Source organism: Prosopis cineraria, unplaced genomic scaffold (genome assembly GCF_029017545.1).
Source record: "Prosopis cineraria cultivar Desert tree isolate PC_DT_omini unplaced genomic scaffold, ASM2901754v1 PC11, whole genome shotgun sequence".
NCBI classification, from domain to species: Eukaryota; Viridiplantae; Streptophyta; class Magnoliopsida; order Fabales; family Fabaceae; genus Prosopis; species Prosopis cineraria.
The window spans coordinates 176380-189354 of record NW_026555342.1 but is presented as its reverse complement, the minus strand read 5'-3'; the positions used below and the strand labels follow the sequence as shown (position 1 = coordinate 189354).

Here is a 12975-nt window from a genome sequence, read left to right as displayed (position 1 = left end):
GCCTAAAAAATTAATACAAATTCATTTTATGCTTTTCCCCCCTCCTTTTTCAACTGAAATTCAGCATCCTCATTGCCTTTTCTTGAAGAACATTTCTCAACTCGATCATGGTCTTGGTTCATCTTAATCTTCATAGCCAGTTCATATTTTCTACTTTTGCTTCATTTTCAGGTAATGCAATATGCTTAAGGCACTACAAGAATGTTTGTCGTGGCTCATTCTCCTATTATTTTGCGGAGGTGATCTGGACTATAAAATTTGGTGGTTGAAAATAATTATACTGACAAATTATCCTTAGTTAAACCTGACATGCTTGAATCTGACTCGGTATTATCAAATATTATAAAAAAAATATATGACTTTGAGTCTTTGCATTTTACTTGCATTTTGTTATAGGTCTTTGCATTTTTTTTCAGTATTTTAAGTTTTTACACTTTTATTGTTTGATATTCTAAGTCTTTCCATAAAAAAAGTGCAGGGATCTAAAATATAAAAAAAAATTGTAGAGACTTAGAAACAAAATATATATATATATATATATATAAAGACTTATAACAAAAAGTGAGCAAAATATAAAAATTTAAAATTATGTTTGTTTGGATATCATATTTTAAACTAGAAAATTTTTGCCTGCTAATATCAGTTCTATCCATATCCACATTTGCTGCCTAGGTCATCGTCCTCCTCTTGCTCTTCTTCTTCATCTTCCCTCTCCCCCCCCCCAAAAAAAAAAAAAAAAAAAGAACCCAACCCTCCTGATAATTTGGCAGGGGCAAGAATTTTTTTTTTTTAAAAAAAAGCAAATATCATTAGAAAAAAAAAGGGGGAGAATAGCAATCAAGGACTACCAGAAATATTTAATAGCAAACAAGGACCAAAACATTTTGATATATCACTATAAGATTAGTGAATTAATTTAAAAATAATTTTAGATGGGAAAATGTTACAATATCTTTGCTTTTCTTTTTTCTTATTAAAAAAAAAACACTCCATTGTTGCCGGCATCAAAGCTCCGATGATCATCTAGCAGCCAGCAACATTAGGGCTTCAATTGGTGGCGTTGTCGAATATAATAGGGAAAACACAAAATTTTCTCCTTATAATTTTATCAGGTTTTGTTTTTAGTCCTTATATTTTTTTTTAATTTTGTAGTCCTTGTAGTTTTAAAAAGATCGAGTAATTTTTATTTTTTAAATTCATGTAGGTTTTATTTTTCGGTAGTTTTAGTTTCTCTAGAGATTGAAAATAATAAAAAAAATTACAAAACTAAAAGCAAAATTCAATGAAACGATAAGAATTAAAGATCATGTTTTTCCAAAATAATATTACCAAGAAATCATTTTCTTCACCAATTAAAGAATCTTGTTTGCAAATTCATGTTTTGATTTGGAAAAATAAAGATACGAGAGTAACAAATAATTAAAAATTATGATACATGTAACAAGTTTTTCTTTTATATATTAATAAATGTGGCTCGCAAATTGCAAATTATGTAACGAGTAGAAACTTTTTATACCCTTTCAGTGAAGAATCTTTAGTTTTTATTTTAAATTTTCAAATCACATAGTCCTTATTTAAATTTAATTCTTTTAGTCTTGTCATTACGCTTTAAAGTAAGAATTTCTAACATCTGTTTTTGCCATAATTCGTGTAATTTTAACAAATAATCTAACGAAAGCATGCAATTTATCTTTTAAACAAATTATGATAGTAAACTGTATACATTAAAACAAGGGACTTTCATTTTCCGTGAATTTTTATAATCTATGATACCTTTCATTTCCTTTTCCTTTCAGTATTATTCTCTTAGTATTTTTCCTCCCTTATCCCCATATTTCTTCCTTCTAAAATTAACGCGTTTCACTGACATCTAAAAATCATTAAACAAGGAGAACAACTTTTCTCATAGTGGAATTAAAATTGATCATCATGAAGGAAAATGCTGTCAACCCTTACAAATTAAGCCTTGAATTGACTCACTCCCCACTTCTTCTCTGACCCTTTCATCTCTCCCCATTACTATTTTCTTTTTCCTTAAACAAAACAATTTCCCTGCAAAACCTGTCTCGTCTCTCGCACTCTCAGTATCTTCTCTCATGGCATTGTCACAACCTACCCTTGAGAAAGCTGATGCACAGTCTCCTCCATGCCTCCCTATCTGGCTCCAGCGACGCCAGTTTCGCCACCGCCTCGGCCGCATACGCTTCCTGAGAGCATCAGAAATCAAACAGAAATAATGGGTGAGAATTAGCAGTGCACATAATCCAAGCTTGGATCTGAAAAAACCACAAGAGGGTAAGGTTGAGAGAGGAGGAAGAAGACGATACACATACCAAAATGAAATTGTGTTGGATGAGTCGATCCAAGAGGTGAAGAAGAATGTCTTTGGTGTACTCAGGGTGGCCTTGGATTCCCATGATGTGATCTCCATACTTGAACATCTCTATTCCTGTTTTCTCTGACCAAGCAATCACCTCTGCTTTTGCTGGCAGCTCTCTTACCTTTTGCCATCAATTATCACCATTTCACTATCTTAACTAAACAACTTCGCTTTATCACTAAAGCACTCACACACACACACACACACACACACACACACACACACACATGAAAGACGACACTTTGGGACCTTCTAAGGATAATAGCAACATAAAAAGACGATTGGCAACTCAACTCACTTTAATTTCCAACTGAGATTGCATTATTAATTTCTATTGAGATTCAGTCATTTTTAAGTCCATGTCCTTAACTATCATTATTTTTCTTCAAACGAATATATTTGAGACCTTGTATGAAGAATAATGACACTTAATGTGTGTGTATGCAAATATACTCTCTCATGCGTCTATTATAGGACAAAGTTTTTAAAATCCTATTTAGTCCTAAATTTAAGGTAAGGATGTGGTGGTTAATTTTTTTCAATATTACCCCTCCTTAATTGCACCAAATTGTATTCCTAAGCACACTTTATCATGATCATTAATTTTAGTGAAAGTCAATTTTTTACAAGTTTAAGGATATTAACTATTGTTCATCAAGAACCTTAAATTTAGTTAACTTTGCTATATAATTAAGGCTAAAGGAGCATGTTACATCTGTGTACTCTGTTCATTCAATATTATAATACACTTTTAACCCAATTACACCCCTAATAAGTTACGGGTTAGTTGATTGCTTTTAAAATTATATTTTCATGTTTATCCCTATTTAATAGAATATTTTCATTAGAAAATTGAAGTAGTTATACCCCTAATTAGGTTTACACCTTGAAATACCTAAAATACCTTATAATGAAAGGTATGTTTCTTCCTGATTGATTAACATTTAACAATAGGCATTGAAGTCGATTATAAAGAGGTATACAAGTGGGTTCAAAAGTGACGTACGTGTATGTGTCTTAATAATTAGGTAATTCGACAAGCTAGAGTTGTCGCTTTTAGAAAGAGACACACCTCATCACGATGGCATTCGATTATGGAGAGCCTTGAAGGGAGCTTGAGGGATGACAGAGCCAGCGATGAAGATGATGAAAACGTCACCGTTCTGACACCGATGTCCCAACCTGTGGGAGATCGAGTCACCTTCCCTCCTAATGCTCGACCAAGTATCTGATCAAACCCAAACGTAATTTTCATCAGAAACCTTTCCAACATACAGTACGTGTATGTAATATTTTTAATACAACACAACATGCAGATGCGTGTACGTGATCAGGTTATCTTATCCTGACGTGGCAAACATTATCTGATAGGCTGGAAATGCATAATTCTGCCCAACTCAACAAAGTTAGCTTTGCATGACACACAGAAAAGAGACTAGATTATGGGACATCAATCATCATTCAAAACTATCCTTATCTATGAATTTAAATCTTCAAACGTTGAAAATCCGTGAATTTCATGAAATGTACCTTTTCAAGAAAGAACGAGAAAATTTTATGCTTTATAAAATAATAAAATGAGCAAAAATATTAAAAGAGAAAAACTTGACATGTATTCATGAATACCAACTTCAGAGAATTTAAACTCCCTTGTCTACACTCACACATGCACACTTCTCACCAGTGTAAGGATTGAACCCGCCTCTATAGATTGATTTGGATGGAGGGAAAAATGAGAAGAGAACAGGAAGGAGAGAATACAAGGAGGAAACACTTTCAAAAATAGTAATTTTTTTAACTATTTTTAGAAGTTTCTCCTTTCTATTTTTTCCCCATCCAAACCAAGTATAAGTAGATAGTAGAGCCGAGCACGCTACAGCCACTCCCACAATTTAACACCAAAACGTAACAAACACTCCACGCAATTTTTTTCTTTTCGGAAACAAACACCAAATAGAAAAACTACCGAACACAAGTAATATCAAAATGGCACTAGTATGTCCTACTTATATACACTCGTACTCTTGCACTCCTCAATACCATTAAGGTTGCGTTTGCTTCATTTCCTTAGCATTCTTAGGAACAGCCTCTCCCATAGTAATCACTATTCACTATTCCAATATAAGCATATTGTTATGGATTTATTTTAATATAATCATGTTTGGCTGACCATAATTATTAGAATAATCTCTTGCATGGTAATCATCATTCTTTAAATATTGGGAATATACATTGATGACTTTATTCATGTCAATCCTTATTCCCACATTCCTAGTATTCCATTGCTAGCGCTCTCCTCGTTAGAAATGCATAATTTTATCCAACTCAACAAAGTTAGCTTTACAAAAACACAAAAAGGATACATGGATTTAAACATCACAAAAAGGTTGAGTAATAAACAATCATTCTCATTTACCAAATATATAACTAACTTAGTGGTTCTCGTGGTCATAAAAGAGATACTGATAAATTATTAGTAGCCATAGAAAAATAACAATGCCATCTAAATCTATATATTTGTCTTTAATTTCTTGGATAAAGTGAAATCAGCTTCCGTCACCAGATTTGGTGAGTGCCGTTAGGTGTGATGTGGTTGTACCATATTTATTTTTCTGATGGAAGTTTTATTCTATTATATATATGCTTTGAGAAGTCTGCAACTTCACGTGGAGACTAAAACCATGGGAATAAACAAACAATGAGAAAAAACAAGAACAAAGAGATGAGCACATCCGAATGAAACATCACATAAAAGGCGTTATAAAAAAATTAAAAACTAAAGTCCAAATGCTTGCAAATTACATCTAGATATAAAATTTACAATAAGACGCATCATTTCTCATGTCTAGCTAAGACAATAAATTTGCAGTGGTTAAGACAGATCCCATCTTATGACACTGATCTGAGGGGCATGAATAGGCATAATAATGTTCTTTTTAATATTTGGAATCACTCAACGCATAGCGGTGATACATTCATTCTGTATCACGAGACATGATCTTAATCATTTGTGTGATTAAGAATGGAACCATGCAACGTCATTAATGAAACCAACGGGTAAGATAATTCCTGACAACGTAAAATATGACGAGGTCCTTTCAACAATAGTTCTAAAACATACAGCTGTTGCAATCGTCTGCAAAGAAACAGACGATTTCCCATGTTTAGTGGCTCTCAGTTTGACTGCACGTGAAAGCATTTATCAAATACACGTAATCCCAAGTTGTCTTCATTTGCAAACAAAATAAGGCCACAACTTTATTTCCCACGTTCATGCTATTGAGTCTTTTCTTTTTTCTTTTTACAATTACCCCTTAACTAAATCGCATACATTAGGGTGAGAAATTAAAATTACTTTAATTTTTCAAAAATGCGAATGTCATTTCGAAATTACCTTTGCGAATGTCATTTCGAAATTACCTTTCCTAAAAGATTGGGAAGCTCTACTCCACTTTTGTTTATATTACAAAAAACCTCTAACTACTTCACCAAAATGAAAAAGATGCGGTTAAATTATTAATTCTGTCTAACAATATAATAAACCCTCAATTTTATTCCTATCTAAATGAAAAAATTTTCAAAAATTTGTATGACATTCTCTCTCATAGGTAATGAGTTTAAATGGAGTAATATTAGAAAAATGTATTTAGCACTTAATCAAGTATCTTATACAAGTAAGTCACTGTTAACTAGTTTAAGTTTCTAAAAAAAGTTAGTTAAAGTCTTGACTTTTTAAAAAATGTCTGCATCTTTCCAACGGTGCCCTTAAGTGTAATAAATATAACATTTAATTTATTCAAATCGCCTTCATTAATTACTCAATAAAGTAAGGGTTTAATTAAAAAAAATCAAAAAAATAGATAACACTTATCCAATATTTTATATTTTGAACCAAGCAAAATGTTTAGAAAATGACTTATATTATAATCCAGCTTCAAGTCAGGAATAATCTCAAATAGCAAGTAAAGCTCTCCTAACATGAACACCTTATTTAAGAGATACCAAGTTGATTCGACCTAAATATAACTCATGTAAGTTTTAGTTATGAGATTTTATTAAAACTATTATTTACGCGTTTTTATTCATTTTTACTTGTTTTTATCAAAGTTGTGTAATTCATTCAGAATATAATTAAATTAGAAATCAAATTTCAAAAAATATGTAAAAAGCTCTACTTCAAGTTCTGAACCCCTTGCAAATAAATCACTAACTTTCGAGTTCTAAAGAAACAGATTATTAGATTATTTTATCTATTTTACTTGCAACACCATCACTTCAGATCAAATTTTCTCATAATTAGCAGTACAAACTCTTACCCGCTTCCAATACTCCAAACAAGTTCAATTCGAAATATTAAAGAAAATCTGAAATACCATGTGCAATAAGAAAAATCTTGTTAGAGTGTGAAACTTGATAGATGAGTTTTAATATTTCTCATAGCTGTTAAAAGAAAACTTTTGTATTTTACCTCACGATTCAAACAGTTATAACAGGTCCACTTGATGGGGACAGGGACCACACACTTTCCATTACTCCCTCCAAACCACAATATAAGACATTTTAAAAACCTTATATGGTTCAAAATATAGAATATTGGATAACTTTATATTGTTTTTTTCAATTACACCCCTACTCCATTTATTACTATTTTTTAAAAAAAAAAATCTAGCATTGGAATTTTAAATGCTATTACCAAGATTTCAACTATGACTTGTATTATTTGTAAACTGTGAGTTATTAGTTAATTATGACTTATATTATGATTTAGAGAGAGTATGATGTAATGGACAGTTTAGAAGAGTTATTCCAACTAATTAATTTGCTTAAATTTGATTAGATAATACTAAATATTACATGATTATACAAAAATCATAATAAAAATAACTTTATCTATTTTATAAATTTATTAATATCATTTTTCTTGCACAGATCTATCAAAAGAATTGCAAATAACGCTCTAAAATCTAGAGTGCATATAAGTCGTCTACTACTTCCAAAATCTAATGCATAATTTATATGACTAAATATTGATTTGAAAAATATATATATACTTAAATTGTAATTTGATTTTTTATTTTTTTATGAATTTATTTTATGCATGTTAATTAAAATAAATAATAGACTTTATTTTTTTATATATTTGTATATTGTATATTTAACGTAGATGGGGACCGACAGATGAGTACAAGACATTGGATCCATGTCTGAATGCGATCGCGAGTGCCTGAATCTCACGAGACAAATTATTTGCCAGAAGAGAAAAAATAGAATAAAACAAAATTAATCAACGCAAAGAATCTCCAAATGGATTCAATTAGATTCTTTTAATTTTTGAAGAGTTAATTACTTTAATCTTTTGAAAAAATAAATATGTTTTGTATCAATGATCATCATATCATGAATCACGTCATATCATATCATCTATTTTACCATCAAGCTAATTGAAGTTAACCGTGCATAAAGAATTTTTTTTTTTTTTTAATGAGAGGAGTTTAATGCTAAAGATTAATCTTTCTCAAAGTATAGGGCCAAAAGGTAAATCTCCAGTTAGTTATGTTCATATAGGTGTGTATAGAAGCCTATGTATGCAGAATTTAAGATAAACTATATTATTCCTGGTTTACAAATAGTTTCAGCTGCTAAGCTCTTTTATTTTATTTATTTTCTTTTTTTGCCAAACAATAACATGTATATTAAAATTAAAATTAACAAATTAAGCCATGTACTCCTGAAAAAACAGGGTGAGTTCTGCAATTTGCTTTTAATTTCACTAAGATCGTCAATATGCTTTCTTTTTTTTGGCCCAACACTAAAATCATCAATATCAATCAATATAAGATACTATAAAATTGTTAAAATAAGTTCTAACCAGAGGTTAAAGTTATCAACAAAACAAACTCATTCTTTATATATACTGTGGACGGAACGGAAGGCACCAAGAATAAACATATCTAATCGCAATTTAATCAAACAAAACAATAAAAATAAAAATAAGCAAACCTGGTTTCAATTTCATTCACCAATAAATATATATATATATATATATATATATAAACATACATACCTGGTGGCCGAAGCAAACGCCGAGGACTTTCTTCCTCATGGAATCCAATTTCTTAAGGAAAGTAAGTAGCTCTCTCACCCAGGCGTCGTTTCCATGTGCGTCATTGCAGCTTCCAGTGATTACAAATCCGTCGTACAGCTTCACCTCCTCGTCCCGCGGGTACTCCCCACGCGCCACCCTGTACACGTCCCATCTCTCCCCCTCCTCCGCCAACATTTTCACAAACACTCCATAATACCCTCCGTACCTCTTCCTCACGTACTCCGATTCCTCCGCGCACATCAACACCGCATATCGCCCCTCCTCCATCGCCGATCGATTCCTTTCCGATCTCTCTCTTCCACTCCGATTCGCAGATCGCAGAGCCTACAGCACAATCGTCCTCCTCCTTTGTCTGCTTCCGTATGATTCTCTCTCCCCCTCTGAGATTTTAGAGAGAGAAAGCGGAGGACGATCGAGGGAATTGAGAAGAGAGAGAAAGGAGTAAAGCTGGAAATGCAATGCTGTGTTGTGCTGTAATGGAATCTCTGGTATTTTTCAGCTTTTAAAGGATTCAAGTTACCAAAAAGGACGGTATTTGGCTTTTATTTCGAAAATGCCCTGCGTCCTTAGCTGGTCCAGTTCACCAAAAGCCACAGTCCCAAGATTTTTCTTTTCAATTCTTTTTTTTTTTCCAACTTGAAAGCTTATTAGAGCGGTAGCGCCTAACAATAAAAATTAGGTTAATTTTTAGTCAACAAAAAAGTTAGGATAAATTGTTGTATGAAACATTTTTAAATGTTCAGGTCAAATAAGGTTGTATTACTCCTTCTGAGTTCTGATTGATACATTATTTTACTAAAGAAATGTATGTTATAAAATATATGCATATATAATTTAAAATATGAAAGTTATTTACACAAAATATAAAGTTTGAAAGCGATTTAATCTAGTGTAAACAATAATTCTTTATTTGGATAAAGAGAAAAATAGAGAGTAACAAAAATTATGGGACAAAATTTCTAAAATTAATAAAAAATTATTATTTTAATTAATTTTTTAATTTTCTCTTCACTTCGTTTTCTTTCTATTTTTCTCTTTATGCAAATCAAAGCTTAAAAGTAATTGCGTAGCAAGTCCTTTTGATATTTTGATATATGATGCTTCTTATGAAAATTCTTTTTTTTTTTTGTTGGAAGATAAATTTCATTTCGGCATCATAATAAAGATAGTTTTAGATAGATAGTAATGTGCAACAGAATATCTGATTGGCTTAACCAATTTAGGTGTGAAATAATTAGCAAAAAAAGTGCTATAATGTGGGGATAGTTGGGCTATGAATGTAGCCGGAATTACAGGCAGAAGTAGAATCATCTATAAGTCTCATCAGAAAAGTGATACAAGTAAATGGTACCTAATTCCAATCGTAGGAAATTTACCATTTTTTGGTCAAAAAGGAAAACTTCGGTTTAAATTTAATTGTGCATTGACTGCTAATACTCATTTTCAACATGTGTAATATGCGTGATCTTGTCATTCATGGTTTATTCAATAAAAGACACATTTCCTCCGTTTAAAAATTATTTTAGTTGAATCTCACTTTCAATAAAGTAATTACCTACTTTTAAATTAATCTTATTTTTTTATATTCACCTCTATTAAACACCTTACAATAAATATAAAATCATTATCAATATGGGTACTTTTGAAAAAAAGACAATGATTACACTTCAAAAGATTACAACTACTTTACATTTTTTAATATTCAATTTCTCAAAAAATGTCTTACATTTTTTAATGAATGAAATATCATATTAGATGGTTATAAATATAAAGTTAATCTATCATTGATAATGAGAAAGAGACGAAAAACAAGAAAAGAAAATCCAAAAATAAAGTTATTAAAAATAATAACATATAAGATTTTATTTCATTCTTTTGTTTTTTGGCCAAAACAAAGTCATTTTTACTAATCACGAAAAAAAAAAAAACAAGTACAAACACCAATGATCAAAGCTAAAAAAACACAAAAATTATAACCTAACACACACAAAAACCCACAAAAAAGAAAGCCTAAAATAAAACCTACAAACAAAAAAAAAACAAACAAACAAACACAAACACAAACAGAGCAAAAGCAATATTGATTAGCCAATACCACTTTTAATCTCAAAACTAGAACCACCACTTTTACAATCAAGAGTTTCATCCAATAAAAGCTTGGCAACAGGGAATGGAGGTGTTGCCACCCAATTCCAAGGACACATCCCCTTTGATGCCCTCACTGTCACCCAATCAGTGATTTTGTTCATTAATCAAGGAATGAATGAAATCGACACATTGGCAAATCTACTCAGCTTAACACCAATATCCTGCACCACAACTTGACTCTTCCAATCACATAAGTCAAACCTTTTCTCTAACCTGCTCCTAGCTAGCACCTCACATTCACATTCAATCAGTACTGGCCTACCTGAACAAATATCCACCATACTTAAAGCCTTTCACATAGCCAAAGCCTCAATCGTTAGAACAGAACTGAAATGAACTCGCCTTGATAATCCATCAATCATTCTTCCTTCAGTATCCCACACCACCACCCCAATGCCTGCACATACCACTCATCTGATAAGAACCATCCACACTAATTCTAAGTTCAAACCCACTTGTAATAGCTCTTGTCTTACCCTCTTCTGATCTTCACTTTAACATTAAAGCCATTCACTTTTCAAAAATCATTAACCAATTTTAATGCATCACCAACAACTCTAGATGGCCTGACTTCTTGCTAGAAAATCACTTTACACCTTTCCTTCCATATACACCAGCACAAAGTTGCAGTCATTGCTTTTTCAAATTCACCCGTAACACTTTCCTTCCCAACAAAACCCCATATCTATTGATCAAATCTGTCACTCCCAGCACCCCTCGTCAAATAAGTCGATGAACTTCCAAACCAAACTCTTTGAGCCCATTTACAAGTCAAGAGACAATGCTCGACCAGCTCACTATCAGTTCCACAAATTCTAAAGATAGAAGTTTCTATACATTTTCTTTCAAACAATGCTGCTCCTGTAGCAATACCATCAGTAATAGCTCTCCACAAAAAATGCTTCACTTTTGGGACCACTTTAAGCTTCCAAATTTCCTTCTGTAAATCATCACTCACTCTATACGAGCATCTAGCCCGAGTAATTTGATTCAATTGATGATAATATAACATGGTTTTATTATACGGATCATAGATGATTTGGTGTACCTGATCGCTGCAAGAATTTCTCATGAGAAATTATGTACTCTCCCCATCCTTGTTTATAATACTTACTCTGTCCCAAACTATAAAATATTTGTGGACGATATTTAACATTTGAAAGGGATTTAATATCTCAAAATATAAGATACTTTGATAAAAATAAAGTTTCTTTAATGATAGATTTTTTAATATTATCTTTTTTATTATATTATCTCTTTTTAATATACTTTCACAAAGGGAGCATTAAATTAAGGATATTTTTTAAAAATTTATATGTTTTTTTCAAAAAGATAAAATTTTAAAATGTATTTAATGAGTTTTATTAGTATACATAATTTTATATAAAAATATTTTATAAATTGAGACAAAGAAACTAGAGAATATAAAACATTTTTAGAGGTGATTTGATATTTTAAAATATAAGACACTTCAATAAAAATAAGATCTTATTAATTATATTTTTTCCTATACTACCCTTCCTTCATTATTATATTTTCTCTCTATTTATTTAATATTTCACAAATAAGGTTATATTATATGAAGGATATTTTTGAAAAGTTATATTTGTATTTAAAAAAAATATTGTAAAGTGTATTTAAAGAACTTTATTTATATGTATAATTTTATTAAGAAAAAATATCTTATAAACTAAACAAAAAGAATAGTTAATAATTTGATTGATCCCCAATTTCTATTAATAACATGGGAGAATGATATTTTCAACTCCAAAATATATGCAATTTAATAAATAAAGACTTTAGAAACTGCTCTGATATAAGTTTTTGGTGTCAAATGACCGTATTGCCCATCATTTCAAAAAAAAAAAAAAAAAGAATCTGACTCGGTTGTGCTGCCCATAGTTTAGAGTTTAATTAGCTTAAAATGCTTCTTTCTGATCATCGCATAACTTAACAATGTTAAGCCTGTGTCAGCAAAATAAATGTCATCAATTTGAACCAATTAGTCTTTATAGATTAGATCAGCTATTTGCGCAACTTTAAAGTATTGAGAAAATTATCTGTCAATGACAAAGATTGAAGTTCAATGAATTATATATAGTTTATCTAAAAATTTATAATTTATTAAAAATGAAATTTAATTTGATACCTCCCAAATTATTATTTTTTCTCAGTCAAACTCTGCTGGCCTTGAAACATTATTTTATGGTTAAGGAAAAATTTGGGAGATTTGCTTATATTTCTTCCCTATTTTTTTAATTATTTCTTTGTTTTTGGTTAAAGAAGAATTTATTAGGTGAGTCAGGTTTTGGGAGTTTTTTTTTTTTTTTTATCAAACATC

At 30.8% G+C, this 12975-nt stretch overlaps 1 protein-coding gene across 1 annotated transcript; it reads right to left on the bottom strand.

Annotated features, from left to right (window-relative positions):
- Positions 1-1877: 1877 nt before the first annotated feature.
- LOC129285814 (gamma-glutamyl peptidase 5-like) lies at positions 1878-8970 on the bottom strand. Its single transcript, XM_054921730.1, has 4 exons — positions 8445-8970; positions 3453-3608; positions 2334-2501; positions 1878-2207 (listed from the first exon to the last, which is right to left on the bottom strand). The coding sequence occupies exons 1-4, from the start codon at positions 8751-8753 to the stop codon at positions 2106-2108; spliced, it is 735 nt and encodes a 244-aa protein (XP_054777705.1). The 5' UTR covers positions 8754-8970; the 3' UTR covers positions 1878-2105.
- Between the last annotated feature and the right edge of the window lie 4005 nt (positions 8971-12975).